The 16,250-nt window shown below is 42.7% G+C and overlaps 1 protein-coding gene across 4 annotated transcripts in view; it reads left to right on the top strand.

Moving 5' to 3' along the window:
• The first annotated feature begins 9,253 nt into the window (after positions 1 to 9,253).
• LOC114546347 (nesprin-2-like) overlaps positions 9,254 to 16,250 on the top strand; it is a 65,633-nt gene continuing 58,636 nt past the window's right edge. For 3 of the 4 annotated variants that reach the window (XM_028565061.1, XM_028565059.1, XM_028565057.1), the window contains exon 1: positions 9,255 to 14,601. In XM_028565061.1, coding sequence (XP_028420862.1) covers positions 9,427 to 14,601 — 5,175 coding nt within the window. In that variant the 5' untranslated portion in view covers positions 9,255 to 9,426. Of the gene's footprint in view, positions 14,602 to 16,250 lie in introns of all 4 variants that reach the window. The other variant, XM_028565060.1, reaches the window with a different exon arrangement.

The following is a 16,250-nucleotide window of genomic DNA, read 5'->3' as shown; positions in this document are numbered from 1 at the left end:
ACTGCTGCTGTTGTTGGAAGGTTTTTGGCTTCTTCTATTACATGGAATAATCAAAATCAAAGTCCCACGGTTGCTCTCTGGTTCCTTGCGGCGCGGGACTGTCTGCGAGTCCTCCTTCTCTTCTAATTCCAGCCAGAAAACACCGGGCTCCACAGCTGCAGCGAACTCTCTCCCCCCGCGGGTCGTTCCCAGGGCAGCGCGGCAGATGAACGAGTCAGAGTTGCGTTCAGCGTGCAGTGCCAGCTCGTGTTGTATCCCTTCAGCTGATCCAGGCAGCCAAAGCCGCTGGATCTTGAGTGTGACGCAGTCAGATTGGTTCGGCTCACATACCATGCTTTCCTGCTTCTCAGGTTCTGCCCCAATGTGTTGCTGTGAGGCATTAATTTTGGCCAGCACTTCCTTCACTGCCCTGTAGATCACTGCACGCTTAGCTGCTTCTCCAAGACCCGGTCAATTAATTCCTCCATATTAGAGAACGTGTTCACATTTATGGAGGAAATATTTATTCATAATTCAAATTGAAAGTCCAAAGAGAAATTAAATTAAAAATATTATTATTATTTTTTAAATTTTCCATTTGGCTTTGGCTTTTGAATTTAATATTTGGCTTTTGAATTTCAATTTATCATTGGCTTTTAATTTTCATTTAATATTTGGCTTTTGAATTTCAATTTAACATTGGATTTTTATTTTCATTTAATATTTGGCTTTTGAATTTCAATTTAACATTGTATTTTAATTTTCATTTAATATTTGGCTTTTGAATTTCCATTTAAAATTGGATTTTAATTTTCATTTAATATTTGGCTTTTGAATTTCAATTTAACATCGGATTTTAATTTTCATTTAACATTGCCTTTTCGTTTGGACTTGACACATGTCAATGTAAATGAGGAGGCGTGGCCCAAAGGCTGGTGGGATGGTCTGAAATGAAAGGGGTGCAGAGGCACCTTATGAGCAGCAGGGGGAGCAGACTGCTGAGGAGCACACTGTTAAGCATCTGTCTGCAGATTCACCAATAGGCTGGGTCTTGTTTCACATGATAGAAAATGATGATGTAGGCTAAACACAAACCACATTTCATGCAACAACTGTGAAGTTTTGATGTAGTTACTATAATTGGGCCCGTGTTAGTGAGGACTAGATTAGGACTAGATTTAAAGCTGATTCTGGTTCCCAACTTCGCCCCAGGTGTGTCTGTTTAAAACACGACTCCGACAACTTTTCTCTTTTGATGTTATATTTAATTAAGAAGAAACAGTATCCTATACACAGTTAATTTATCGCATAAAAAAGTCTCAATAGTGAATTTAGTGGTGGAATAGCAGATGGAAATTATAAAAAAGCAATCGATTCTATAATCTAGATCGGGAGTTTGCCGTAGGCCTATTAGCAGCAGCAAACAACTGGAAACTTTTTACAATATTCATCTTCTATTCCATCACTAAATTCACTGTTGAGACTTTTTTATGCGATAAATTAACTGTGTACAGTTTGAACATGGGCAGTTTTACAAACGTTGATGGCCAACTGCACATTTTCTCCGATGTTGTCAGAAGCTTCAGTCTGACGGGACAGCCAGCTGGTGGCGGACAGGATCGCCTCCCTGCTGGCCGGCCAGTGATGCTCACAGAGACAATCAGGAGTGATTGTTGTGAGTAGGCTACATGTTGGAGAATAGTGCGGACACGCACCTCACACCGCGCGCACCACCCGGAGAAAAAAGTGAGAGAAAGAAAAAGGAGAGGTCGCAGTTCGGACGATGACTATCCGGTTGAGATTGTGTGTGTGTGCGTCCTCGAAATCTGACCACACACAAACGCACGTAAGCAGAGCTACCCACACCCATGTTTCTACTGTTGCTTAATTAAATATAACATCAAAAGAGAGAAGTTGTCTGAGTCGTGTTTTAAACAGACACACCTGGGGTGAAATTGGGAACCAGAATCAGCTTTAAATCCAGTCCTAATCTAGTCCTCACTAACACGGGCCCAATTATAGTAACTACATGAAAACTTCATGGTTGTTGCATGAAATAAATATTTCCTCCATACACATTAGCCACCACTCCATTAATTCAATTCAATTCAATTTTATTTATAGTATCAAATCATAACATAGGTTATCTCGAGACACTTTACAGATAGAGTAGGTCTAGACCACACTCTATAATTTACAAAGCCCCAACAATTACAGTAATTCCCTCAAGAGCAAGCAGTGCGACAGTGGCAAGGAAAAACTCCCTCTTGGGAAGAAACCTCGGACAGACCCAGGCTCTTGGTAGGCGGTGTCTGACGGGCCGGTTGGGGGTGTGATGAACAGTGGCAATAGTAGTCACATTAATAATGGAACAGTGATTGGATGTAGCGGGAAGCTGCAGGGTTCAGCAGGAAGCAGCAGGGTTCAGCAGGACGCAGCATGACATTGCAGGGCACCGCTGAGCTCAGCAGGGAGTGCAGCAGGACCACGGCGACAGCTGGAACCAGGATCTTGGTGCCAACGTTCTCCAAGGAAATACTCAGGGGGAAAAAACATAAGTAAACTCCCCAGAAGCTAGGATTAGTAACAAGCATTTCTGGGACGGGATACACACAAACATTAGCCGCAGACATGCTAGCAAATTTCCCCAAACGAGTAGACAGCCCAGGCGAAAACAAGACTCGCTCTTTCGTGCCTGCAGGCATTTCACAGAGTCACTATGACAACAGACAAAACGATTTGGCGTCGAAGAAAAAGTAATAGACCTGGTTATTTAATGAAATACGGAGGCGAGTGTAGGAGCTTAGTCTCTTGCAAGTATAGCGGCCGCTGGTCACGTGCTTCTCCAAGTGTTTTTCTTTAAATCTACATTGTGTAATTTTTGTAGTTGATTCTTAGCAAAAGAAACCTTTCTTCTTTCACAAATATGTACTCATTCATGTGTAATTACTTCCACCAACTAATCACAGTATTCTTGTAAGTGTAGAATCTGCCATTCAGAATCATTCAGAATACATAAAAGCGACTCGCTCGAATGATGGCAGTCATGTAGCGCCTCCATCTTTAAAATACATTAGCCAAAGAGGGACATACGCATTTTGCCCTCTTACACTTATTGGCACCGTGATGAATGCAAGGGGAAGATTACTCGCCAGGGAAGCAAAAATGAGAATTAAAACGACAAAGCGACAGGCAAAAGTAACAAGACCAAAGTTAATATTGGAGTGGCTAGAACAGCTGCGTGTAAACGATGGAGAGAGCTAATTTAGGAGGAAGGATTAGAAAGTAATATTCAGCTGCTTTTCATATGCAATTTCACCGCTAGATGGGAGAAATTTTTACACAATGTAGCTTTAAAGGGGTGATAGAATGCAAAACCGATTTTACCTTGTCATAATTGAATAACGACAGTTCGTGGGTAAATAGGACATACATAGAAGCTCAAAATCCCATTGACACTCCTTTACTATGAAAATCTCATATTTTGAAACTGCTGCTGAAAACGGGCGAATCTCAACAAAGCTAGAAGTTGACGTAAGCATCCCAGGACCTGTACCTTTGTCACGCCCATGGATGTATTAAGAGAACGGTCACGCCCCAACATTTACATAGGCTACACAACTGACCTGAGATCAGGTAGTCTTCTGAATCTAGGTCGCTCAGATCGCTGCTATTCCATTACAAAATTCACATCTGAAACTTTTTTATGCGAGAAATCAACTATGTAAAGCTCAAATATGGGCAGTTTTATGAAAATTTATGGCTAATTTTGTCCGACTGTGTGTCGGAGTTCAGTGGCCAGTGCTGCCTGGGTTGCTACATCGCCGCTCTGCCTGTCTTCCTTCACAGGACCCCGGCCTGCTGTGAACTCCGTCGCGGCTGGCAGCCCACGGCACTCCATACCCGCGCAAACTCACCCTTTCTGGGGGACTGGACTACCAAACGCTGCTGCCCTGACAGAGCTCCAGGGCCTGCAGCTCGCTGTTCTCCCTCCCCTCTTCCTGCTAAATGGCCAGTGTGTGACAGAGCGCGGTCAGCAAGCTTGTTACGCCCGCAATATCTTACCGCAGGTTCCAGTTAATGGATATCTTATAATGGATATGTGTGTGAGTTATTTAAACAAACGCCTTTTGTCCGCGAGTCTCATTGATAGAGCTCGCGGTGAGCTGGAGTCCATCAATGAGAGCTAGCTAGCCTCCTCCTAACGAGACCTCTGAAATTCACAAAAATGCATTAAATTGAAATCCGAAATCGGACAAGTGTTAGCTAAGCTTTGTAAGACCTTTGGGAACGTTTCCCATTGTATTGAATGGGACATATAGCTAGCTAGCTGCTCCTAACAAGACCCCTCACGTTCATAAAAATGCCTTAAATTCAAATCGGACGGTTAGCTTTTGTTAGCTTTGTAAGACCTTGGGGTAGCTGTGCCGTGACGAAATTCAAATTGTAAATATATTATAGTTATGACGGCAGCCGGCCGCGGAGCCCCGGTAGTGCAGTAATCCACAAAGGGTGACTTTGCCATGGGTATGGAGCCCAGCAGGCTGCCGCTTTCTTGTCAGACTGTGTGGACCTCCTAAAGTCCGACACATCTTACCATATTTACAATTAGCCATACATTTTCGTAAAACAGCCCATGTTAACTCTATGGAGCGCTTGTCAGTGGCTTATTTATGCTCACAATTTTGTCATGACATTTCATTTTTTTACTCACTACAAACACTAAACAAGTTTTCCTCCTGGTGTTAGGTGACATTAGAGGAGGGTAAAAAGTTGCAAGCCAGCCTGCGGGAGGCACTTTCTCACCAGCAGTTTCTGACAGACTGCTTGATACCAGTCTTGATTGGAAAACTAGAGAGAGAAGGTTTGGAGACACTCCAAGAAGCAGACACACATAAGGCTTCTCTCAGCAGCAGCTTAAAGGTATTTAAATCATGTTAAATAGAATTAGTTCTCATAAATATTGCATGTTATATTTAAGAAACAGTTAAGAAACTGTAGTAATTAATGTAATTTGTACCTCTCTGTTCAAGGAACTTGATGGAAAGAGCATACAAAAGCTGCCTGGTGTCCTTTATGGTAATCTCGAGGAGACAAAGACATCTGTAGTGGCACCACCACGCAAAAGCAAACGCTCACCTGAGAAAAAACATCAACTTAAACTACAAAAAAACATTCCCTTAAAAGAAAAATCTACATCTATTGAGGATACATTGTCTGTTTCGGCTGAGCTGCAAATTGAGGATAAAACATTAAAGCCTACTGTAACAGCCGTCATGAAAGACGAAAGACAAATGGCTGGTGTGGAGCAAAGCAGAATTGAACCAACAAAACAGAAATCCCAGAGTCCTACATATACTTCAGAACCTTTTAAAGTACAATGTAACAACACTTCTCAAGAGGCAGCATTTAAAAGTCTAAAGTTAGATACCACATCTGAGCCTGTTGGAGCTAAGCAAATAAAACCTGCTTTTGAGGAACCTGTATTGATCCAAAAGGTCATTGAGCCTAATGCCTCTGGTGTTAGTGAGAATACTACACCTGTACCATCCAGGAGAAAGTCCAAGGCTTTGGCCACTGATACAGAGCCTGCCCAGACTAAGGTGGAGCCTGAAATGGTAAAAACTATTATTACTCAAGGGTCACCCAGGAATACAGCAGGAACTGCTGCTGTGGAAGAAACAAAGCATATAGCGACCATTATTCTGGATGAAACAACAAAGACCAAAAAAAAGCCTGGCAGTCAGATATCTTTACTGAGATCCAAAGAGCAAACTAATGCTGCTGCTGTTGTGGAGAAAGAAACTGTGGTTATCCCAACCAGGAGGAAGTCAAAGAGTCTTGAGGTTTCCGCTGATCCAGAGCCAGTGGCAGACAATGAAAGAACTACATGTGTGGTACAGGAATCTGAGAAGTCAACCTCACAGTTTGTTTCAGGACTGGCTGAAACTGCGGTTTTTGAAAAAAGTACAGTTTTACCACCAAAGCCAAAGTCAACAACACTTCCTCTGAAACAGGCTGACCAGCAGCCAGCACAGATGACAGGAGAACTGGAAAGTCAGAGGTCTGCTTTGAGTTTTAGGGAGGAAAAGTCAAAGAGTACTGAACTTACCACAACTTCACAGCAGGTTGTTACCCATAATAAAACTACTGATGTGAAACCTAAAGATAATATGAAAGAAACTGCAGGCTTGACATCGTCTTCAACTCCACAGATGACCACAGAAACAATAGAAACTACTGTTGGGAAAGAAAAAACGCTTTCTCCAATCAAAAGTAGACCAAAGGGTCAAAATCTCTCCCCAGAACATGCTACAAAGGAAGGGACAGAGATAAAGCAAGAGCCAGGAAGTCAGAAGCTTTCATTGCGCTCCGGAGAGCTAATTGAAACTGTTGTTGTGGGGGAAACAAAGGGTATTGCAACCATTATTCTAGATGTATCAGAGCCATTGACTTCTGTCCCTGTACCAACTGATGTTACAACAACACTTGCTCTGAAACAGGCTGACCAACAGCCAGCACAGATGACAGAAGAACCTGAAAGTCAGAGGTCTGCTTTGAGTCTGAGGGAGCAAACTGAAAGTGTTGTTATGGAAGAAACAAAGCTCATACCAACTAGAAAAACGTCAAAGAGTACTGAACATACCACAACTTCACAGCAGGTTGTTACCCATAATAAAACTACTGATATGAAACCTAAAGATAATATGAAAGAAACTGCCGGCTTGACATCATCTTCAACTCCACAGATGACCACAGAAACAATAGAAACTACTGTTGTGAAAGAAAAAACGCTTTCTCCAATCAAAAGTAGACCAAAGGGTCCAAAGCTCTCCCCAGAACATGCTACAAAGGAAGGAACAGAGATAAAGCAAGAGCCAGGAAGTCAGAAGCCTTCATTGAGCTCCGGAGAGCTAATTGAAACTGTTGTTGTGGAGGAAACAAAGCGTATTGCAACCATTATTCTAGATGTATCAGAGCCATTGACTTCTGTCCCTGTACCATCTGATGTTACAACACTTGCTCTGAAACAGGCTGACCAACAGCCAGCACAGATGACAGAAGAACCTGAAAGTCAGAGGTCTGCTTTGAGTCTGAGGGAGCAAACTGAAAGTGTCGTTATGGAAGAAACAAAGCTCATACTAACCAGAAGAAAGTCAAAGAGTACTGAACATACTACAACTTCACAGCACGTTGTTGCACATAACATAACTACTGATGTGGAGCCTGAAGATAATAAGAAAGAACCTGACAGCCTGAAGTATTCTTCAACTCCACAGATGGCCACAGAAGCAACTGACACTACTGTTGTGAAAGAAAAAAAAGCTTTCTCCAACAGAAGATCAAAAGGGTCCAAAGCTCTCCCTAGAACATGCTACAAAGGAAGTAGCAGCAGGTGAACTCACCATTAAGTCAGTCACAGAGCAAGCTGAGACCATTATTGTTGAGCAAGCCAAGCTTGGACCTACCAGTAAAGAGACAAAGAGTACAGATGTGTTATTAAAGGTTACTGTTGCAAAACCTGCACAGCTCAAAGGCGAAGCAGAAAATCTGATGTCTCACCTTACTTCAGTGGCTATCACAGACACAGATGCTAAGCAATCTAAGTCTGTACGAAAAAGGCAAGAGTCAAAGAGTTTGAACGTTTCCACAACTTCAGTGCCAGTTGTTACCCATAGTATAACTACTGAACACTATTTAGAGCTTGAGAAACCTGCGAAGGAACCTGAGAATGGAAAGACTTCTTCAACTGCACCGAGGATCAGCAAGCCAGTCGAAACTATTTTGGGAAAAAGTAAGTTCTCGCCAACCAAAAGAGAGTCAAAAAGTCCAAAACTGTCCCCAGAATTTTCTAACAAGGAGAAAACACAGACCATAGAAAAGCCTGGCAGTCAGCTATCTTTACTGAGATCCAAGGAGCAAACTGATGCTGCTGTTGTTACAACAACACTTGCTCTGAAACAGGCTGACCAACAGCCAGCACAGATGACAGAAGAATCTGAAAGTCAGAGGTCTGCTTTGAGTCTGAGGGAGCAAACTGAAAGTGTCATTATGGAAGAAACAATGCTCATACCAACCAGAAGAAAGTCAAAGAGTACTGAACATACCACAACTTCACAGCACGTTGTTGCACATAACATAACTACTGATGTGGAACCTGAAGATAATAAGAAAGATCCTGACAGCCTGAAGTATTCTTCAACTCCACAGATGGCCACAGAAGCAACTGACACTACTGTTGTGAAAGAAAAAAAGCTTTCTCCAACCAAAAGAAGATCAAAGGGTCCAAAGCTCTCCCCAGAACATGCTACAAAGGAAGGAACAGAGATAAAGCAAGAGCCAGGAAGTCAGAAGCCTTCATTGAGCTCCGGAGAGCTAATTGAAACTGTTGTTGTGGAGGAAACAAAGCGTATTGCAACCATTATTCTAGATGTATCAGAGCCATTGACTTCTGTCCCTGTACCATCTGGTGTTACAACACTTGCTCTGAAACAGGCTGACCAACAGCCAGCACAGATGACAGAAGAACCTGAAAGTCAGAGGTCTGCTTTGAGTCTGAGGGAGCAAACTGAAAGTGTCGTTATGGAAGAAACAAAGCTCATACTAACCAGAAGAAAGTCAAAGAGTACTGAACATACTACAACTTCACAGCACGTTGTTGCACATAACATAACTACTGATGTGGAGCCTGAAGATAATAAGAAAGAACCTGACAGCCTGAAGTATTCTTCAACTCCACAGATGGCCACAGAAGCAACTGACACTACTGTTGTGAAAGAAAAAAAGCTTTCTCCAACAGAAGATCAAAAGGGTCCAAAGCTCTCCCTAGAACATGCTACAAAGGAAGTAGCAGCAGGTGAACTCACCATTAAGTCAGTCACAGAGCAAGCTGAGACCATTATTGTTGAGCAAGCCAAGCTTGGACCTACCAGTAAAGAGACAAAGAGTACAGATGTGTTATTAAAGGTTACTGTTGCAAAACCTGCACAGCTCAAAGGCGAAGCAGAAAATCTGATGTCTCACCTTACTTCAGTGGCTATCACAGACACAGATGCTAAGCAATCTAAGTCTGTACGAAAAAGGCAAGAGTCAAAGAGTTTGAACGTTTCCACAACTTCAGTGCCAGTTGTTACCCATAGTATAACTACTGAACACTATTCAGAGCTTGAGAAACCTGCGAAGGAACCTGAGAATGGAAAGACTTCTTCAACTGCACCGAGGATCAGCAAGCCAGTCAAAACTATTTTGGGAAAAAGTAAGTTCTCGCCAACCAAAAGAGAGTCAAAAAGTCCAAAACTGTCCCCAGAATTTTCTAACAAGGAGAAAACACAGACCATAGAAAAGCCTGGCAGTCAGCTATCTTTACTGAGATCCAAGGAGCAAACTGATGCTGCTGTTGTTACAACAACACTTGCTCTGAAACAGGCTGACCAACAGCCAGCACAGATGACAGAAGAATCTGAAAGTCAGAGGTCTGCTTTGAGTCTGAGGGAGCAAACTGAAAGTGTCATTATGGAAGAAACAATGCTCATACCAACCAGAAGAAAGTCAAAGAGTACTGAACATACCACAACTTCACAGCACGTTGTTGCACATAACATAACTACTGATGTGGAACCTGAAGATAATAAGAAAGAACCTGACAGCCTGAAGTATTCTTCAACTCCACAGATGGCCACAGAAGCAACTAACACTACTGTTGTGAAAGAAAAAAAGCTTTCTCCAACCAAAAGAAGATCAAAGGGTCCAAAGCTCTCCCCAGAACATGCTACAAAGGAAGTGACAGAGACAAAGAAAGAGTCAGGAAGTCAGAAGCCTTCATTGAGCTCCGGAGACCTTACTGAAACTGCTGCTTTGGATGAAACAAAGCGTATAGCAACAATTATTCTAGATGTATCAGAGCCATTCACTTCTGTCCCTGTAACAACTGAAGTTACAACAACACTTGCTTTGAAACAGGCTGACCAACAGCCAGCACGGATGATGGCAGAACCAGAAAGTCAGAGGTCTGCTTTGAGTCTGAGGGAGCAAACTGAAAGTGTGGTTATGGAAGTAACAAAGCTCATACCAACCAGAAGAAAGTCAAAGAGTACTGAACTAACCACAACTAAGCATGAACCAGGAAGTCAGAAGCCTTCACTGAGCTCTGGAGAGCTAACTGAAACTGTGGTTGTGGAAGAAACTGAAGTTATACCAACCAGGAGGAAATCAAAGGGTCTTGAGGTCTCCACAGTTCCAGAGCCAGTGTCTCCCCTTGGTATACTTACTGGAATGGAGCCTAAGGAACTAAAACAAGAATCTGAAAATGATCCCGCAACCCTAGACTTTATTCAAAGGCAAGCTAAAACTGCTGTTGTGGAACAAAGTAAGCTTCTACCACCTAAGAGAAAGTCAAAAAGTACAGAACCTCCTTTAAAACTTGTTGACACTCAGGCACATAAGACAAGGATAGAACCTGAAGGTCACCAATATTCTTTGAGTTCCAATGACCCAAATAGAAGTGTTGTCATTGAAGAAACAAAGCTTTTACCAAACAGTAGAAAGTCCAAGAGTGGTGACTATTCCACATCTTCCGAGACAGTTGCTACCCTTGTCAGATTACCTGCAGTGGAGCCTGAACAAAATAAGAAAGAACTGGATGGTAAAAAATCTTCAACTCCAGATGTGGTCACAGAACCAACTGAAAGCACAGTTGTAAAAATAGGAGAGCTTTCACCAACCAAAATAAAGTCAAAGGGTCTGAAACTTTCCCCAGATCTTTCTCCCACAGAGCTGACAAAGACCAAGGAAGAGCCTGACAATCAGAAGCAATCTTCATCTCAAGAGGTGGTCACAACAACTGAAATAACTGTTGTGGATAAAGGAGAGCTTTTATCTACCAAAGGAAAGTCAAAGAGCCTTAAACCTTCCCAAGAACTTGCTACCACCAAGCTGACAAAAACTAAGGAAGAGCCTCATAGTCAGAAGCCATCTTCAACTCCAGAGGTGGTCAAAGCACCAACTGAAATTACTGAAATTACTGTTGTGGTAAAAGGAAAGCATTCACCTACCAAAGAAAAGACAAAGGGTCTTATCCTTTCCCAAGAACTTGCTACCACAGTGCTCACAAAGTCCAAGGAAGAGCCTGTCTGTCAGAAGCCATCTTCAGCTCCAGAGGCAATCACAGCAGCAACTGAAATTACTGTTGTGGAAAAAGGTAAACTTTCGCCAACCAAAAGAAAGTCAAAAGGTCTCAAACATTCCCCAGAACTTGCTACCACCGAGGTAACACAAACCAATAAAGAGTCTGACAGTCAGAAGCCATCTTCAACTCCAGAGGTGGTCACAGCAACAACTGAATTGTCCGTCGTGGAAAAAGGAAAGCTTTCACCAACGAAAATAATGTCAAAGGGTCTGAAACTTTCCTCAGAACTTGCTACCACAGAACTAATGGATGCTAAGAAAGAATCTGACAGTCAGACATCTTCAGTGTATTCCAGAGAGCAAACTGAAGCTGCTGTTTTGGAGGAATTTACCATACCAGCCAGAAGGAAGCCAAAAAGTCTTGACGTTTCCACAGCTGTAGAGCCAGTCTCTGCTTTTGATGGAAGTATTGACCTGGAGTCTAAGGAGACTAAGGAAGAACCAGAGAGTGGCAAGGCTTCAGCTGGACAGCTAGTCACAGTAGCCACTGAAACTGCGGTTTTAACCAAAAGAAAGTCCAAGGGTCTAAACCTTTCCCCAGAACGTTCTCCCACAGAGCTGACAAAAACTAAGGAAGAGCCTCATAGTCAGAAGCCATCTTCAACTCCAGAGGTGGTCAAAGCACCAACTGAAATTACTGTTGTGGAAAAAGGAAAGCTTTCACCAACCAAAAGAAAATCTAAGTGTCTGAAACTTTCCTCAGAACTTTCTGCCACAGAACAACCAAAAACAAAGGAAGAGCCTGACAGTCAGACGTCTTTAATGTATTCCTGTCCAGCTGTAGAGCCAGTCTCTGCTCTTGGGGGAAGTATTGACCTGGAGTCTAAGGAGGCAAAGAAAGAACCCGAGAGTGGCAAAGCTTCAGCTGGACAGGTAGTCACAGGAGCAATTGAAATATCTGTTGTTAAAGATGGTATGCTTTCACCAACCCAAAGAAAGTCGAAGGGTCTCAAGCATTACCCAGAACTTGCTACCACAGAGCTAACAAAAACCAATAAGGAGCCATTTTCAATTCAAGAGGTGGTCACAGAAACAACTGAAATGACCTTTGTTGAAAAAGGTAAACTTTCACCAACCAAAAAGATGTTAGAGGGTATGAAACTTTCCTCAGAACTTGCTACAACAGAGCTGATGAGCGTCAAGAAAGAATCTGACAGTCAAACATCTTCAATGTCTTCCAGAGAGCAAACTGAAGCTGCTGTTTCAGAGGAATTTATCATACTAGCCAGAAGGAAGGTGGGGCCTGAAGTGCAGATTTTACAATTAGATATACCGACCAGTCCTGAGGATGAAAACACATCTGTCACAGGAGCAAAAAGGATCAGACCTGTTCAAACAAGTCTCCAGAGAGAAGGAGTAGCAGAAAGCAAAGATATGACTGCTGCAGTTAAGATGACCACAATAGAAGTACAAGAAAGCGGTACTGAATGTCAAGACAATGTCGTTCAAACGGGCCAACCCTCTCCTGCTTGTGAAGCATTGCCCCCAGATGAGGCAGGGACAGAATTTGTAGAAATAAGCATATCTGAGAGACATATGGTGAAACCAAGCCAAACTAAAACCCAAAGTGGGCTCTTCATAACCATGCAGGAAAAACCCAAAGTGGTCAAGAAACATGGTGTCCAGGAACAGCATCCTACACTGTCGACACGTGGCATGGACAGTGTACCCAAGAGCTTGGATGAAAAATCTGTTACGATGGAGAAAATCCATATGGGGCCTGAAGTGCGCATCCTACAACTAGATATACCAACCAGTTTGGAGAAGGATAAAAACACATCTGTCACAAGAGCAAAAGAGCCTAGGGTAGATAGTGTTCAAACACGTGTCCAGAGCGAAAGAGTACCAGAAAACAAAGATATTACTACTGCTTATGTGAAACCAGCAGAAGCAGTTGAGATGACTAAGATAAAGGTGAAAGAAAGTAGTACTAAATTTCAAGACAATATGGCTCAAAGGGACTCAGCTCAACCCACCCCTCCTGGTTCTGAATCATTGCAACAGCATGAGACAGAGAGAGAATTTATACAAATAAGCGTATATGAGCAAGACATAGTAAAACCAAGCCAAACTGACACTAAGATGGAACTCTTGAAACCTGCACAGGATTGGCCTACAGAGGTCAAGGGACATGTGGTCCAAGAAGAGCATCCTGAAGTGTTAACACACGGTATGCACGATGTAACCAAGAGCCTGGATGAAAAGTTTATGATGAAGAAAATCCACATGGGGTCTGAGGTGCACATCCTACAACTAGATACAACCAGTATGGAGAAGGATGAAAACACATCTGTCACAAGAGTAAAAGAGCCAAGGATAGATGTTGGTCAAACACGTGTCCAGTGCGAAAGAGCCCCAGAAAACAAAGATAAGACTACTCCCGATGTTAAGCAAAAGAAGGCTGCAGTTAAGACAAGATTAGAAGTGCAACAAATCACAACTGAGGGGCAAGGGAATGTGGCTCAGAGTGACTCCAATCAACCCCCCTCTGTGTGTGCAAGGCAGCTAAGTGATGCAGAGACAACATTTGAAGAAATTAGCATATCTGAGCAAGACACTGTAAATCCAAGCCAAACGGTGATGAAATTAGAGCTCATGAATACCACAGAGAAAAGACCCCAAAAGGTCAAGGATCATGACGTGCAAGAAGTGAATGCTAAAGTGTCAACAAAAGACGTGCATGATGCACCCCAGAGCCTGGATGAAAAGTCTGTTAGGATTGATAACATCCACAAAGGGGCTGAAGTGCACATTTTACAACCAGGTACACCTGTCACTATAAAGGAGCATGAAATTGCAACTGTTGCAATAGCAAAGGTGTCAAGAATTGATATAGATCAAACAAGTATCCAGTGCGAAACTGTGTCAAAAAACAAAGACCTGACTTCAGCTGATGTTCAGCCAGAAAAGACTAAAGATAAGATGACCATGGTCGAAGTGAAGACCAAAGAAAGACTCAAGGATCGCAGTATCCATGAAAAACATGCTGAAGTGTCAGCACATGACATGCATAATGTATCCAAGAGCCTGGATGAGAAGTCCGTTACAACGGGAGACATCCACATCAGTGTACATGATTACAAAACTGTCACAATAGAAAAGGAACCTGAGATGGCATTACGTATTCTGTTTGAGACAGTTAAAGAAAGCAAGGATGTGACCACCACTGACAAGTCTTCAAGTGAGATGACCTGGGTTGAAGTGCAAGAAAGCTTTACTGAATCCCTGTCTGAACCCAGTGTGGTTCCTCGTGCCCAAACAGAGAGACTCACAACAGATGCAAAGGCAAATAAGAAGGAAGAGAAGGAGGGGAAGAGGACAATTCAGAAAGAAGAAAGAGAAATGATGGTCAAGTTGGATATAAAAAATGCTCCACTCCCAATGGCCAAGACCTCTACCACTGGTGAAGTGACGCTGCAGAGAATGGATTCGCCACAGGTAAGACATGGGGGTTACTTATTTGGAGACAGTGACATTTTTCCCACAATTTCTATTTCATTCTAAATGAAGTACCGTCCCCAGGAAACCCTTGATTCATTATAGTAGTATATAATGTAACAGAACTAACTCACCACTATGTTACATGTCCATAACCTATCTCCACTGGTTTACTGTCAATACCCACCCAAGTCAAAGGTTTCTCTGATACAAACACTATATCAAAGAAATGAACAACCTATTCTCCTCTTTGAATTTCTATCTTCACCCTTCAAAAAATGTCAGTTTAACAATGCAGAATTCCTTTGTAACTACAATAGAAGACAAGTTGAGTAGACATAGAGAAGAGAGAGAAAACAATATCCAGTGAAAAGGAGGATTAAAAAGAAAAAGTGCTGCCCACCTGTGCTACCAATGGTTTCAGTACCTCCGGGGTAGTAATATAAGCTTCCTCATACATGTTATCACTGTCCTTGCAAGTTGTCCTTGGTAAGGCTTGGTACACCTCCAAACAAAAAGTATAATTCAAATGGGATAGATGTGTACAAAGAGAGACAGAGTTCTTTTCTTAGCTCAACCGAAATGCTATACAATTGTATGTACAAATTTTTCCTGCACTGGTGTTTTGTGTCCACTAACCAAAGTTAATAATCATAAATTATCAATCGTTTAAATAAAATGATCAAATCCTTCACATACAGGCTTTAAGTGCATACAAGGATACAGGTGTGATGAGCATGTACTGTCAGCATTGATGGTTTAAATCTATCTCATGGTTGTGTTATTTTGTCTTTTCATCTTTTTTGATGCTCCATGTACTGTATATCAAAAAACACAGGTAATATTCGCAGTATTCCTTTTTTAAAGCTATAGTGCATAGTTTCTGTTGCCCCATGTGTTAGGTTTGCCGTTTGACCCAAAACACAGAGACAACACACACAGAGGCAGATAGTAGTTAGAGATGTTTATTTGAATAGTCAAACGTAATTGTGCGAAGAAGGGGAGTTTGGGCAGTGTATCTTCTGGATGGTAATGAAGCGCGAGGCAGGCAGGCAGGCAGTGAGGAATCCAAGTCAGAACTGAGATTCGGAGCAGGCAGTCTGAGAGAGTCCAGTCTTGACTCACCGACAGAAATCCAGAGGGGATGTGAGTGAGCAGTGCAGGGTGGAAGTCGGCAGCTCAGCAGAAAGGCTCGACAGGTCTCAGGGGGGAGGCAGTGAAGCAGGTAACACAGGTAAATTGCAGGTAGCAGCAGTTTCAGGGTGGGATCTGAACAAAGGACAACAGGATTAAACAGAGTACTAAGATTTAACAAAATTAGGAGCAGGACACACAGAGCCCAGTTACCACAAGAGTAGTTTAACATCTGGCACTGAAGAGGTGAACAGCCCGGGTAGATATACTGCAGAGGTGATGAATGGAATGAGCTGCAGCTGTGTGGAAACTGTGCAGGAGTGAATGGCCATGCCCCTTGACCTAGATCCTCATGGCCATGCCTCTCGCAGCCTCAGGTGCAGACAAACACAAAAGGACCACACACAGGAAGGGAGAACACAGCCAACCCATAACACCATGAGGAATTCTAATAATGACAACAACACTGTCTGCGCATCCACATGATGCAAGCCTTCAGTGATCGCGTACCTACG

Source organism: Perca flavescens, chromosome 20 (assembly GCF_004354835.1).
Source record: "Perca flavescens isolate YP-PL-M2 chromosome 20, PFLA_1.0, whole genome shotgun sequence".
Taxonomy (NCBI): domain Eukaryota; kingdom Metazoa; phylum Chordata; class Actinopteri; order Perciformes; family Percidae; genus Perca; species Perca flavescens.
The sequence above is the reverse complement of the archived record's forward strand: the minus strand, read 5'-3'. Positions and strand labels throughout refer to the sequence as shown.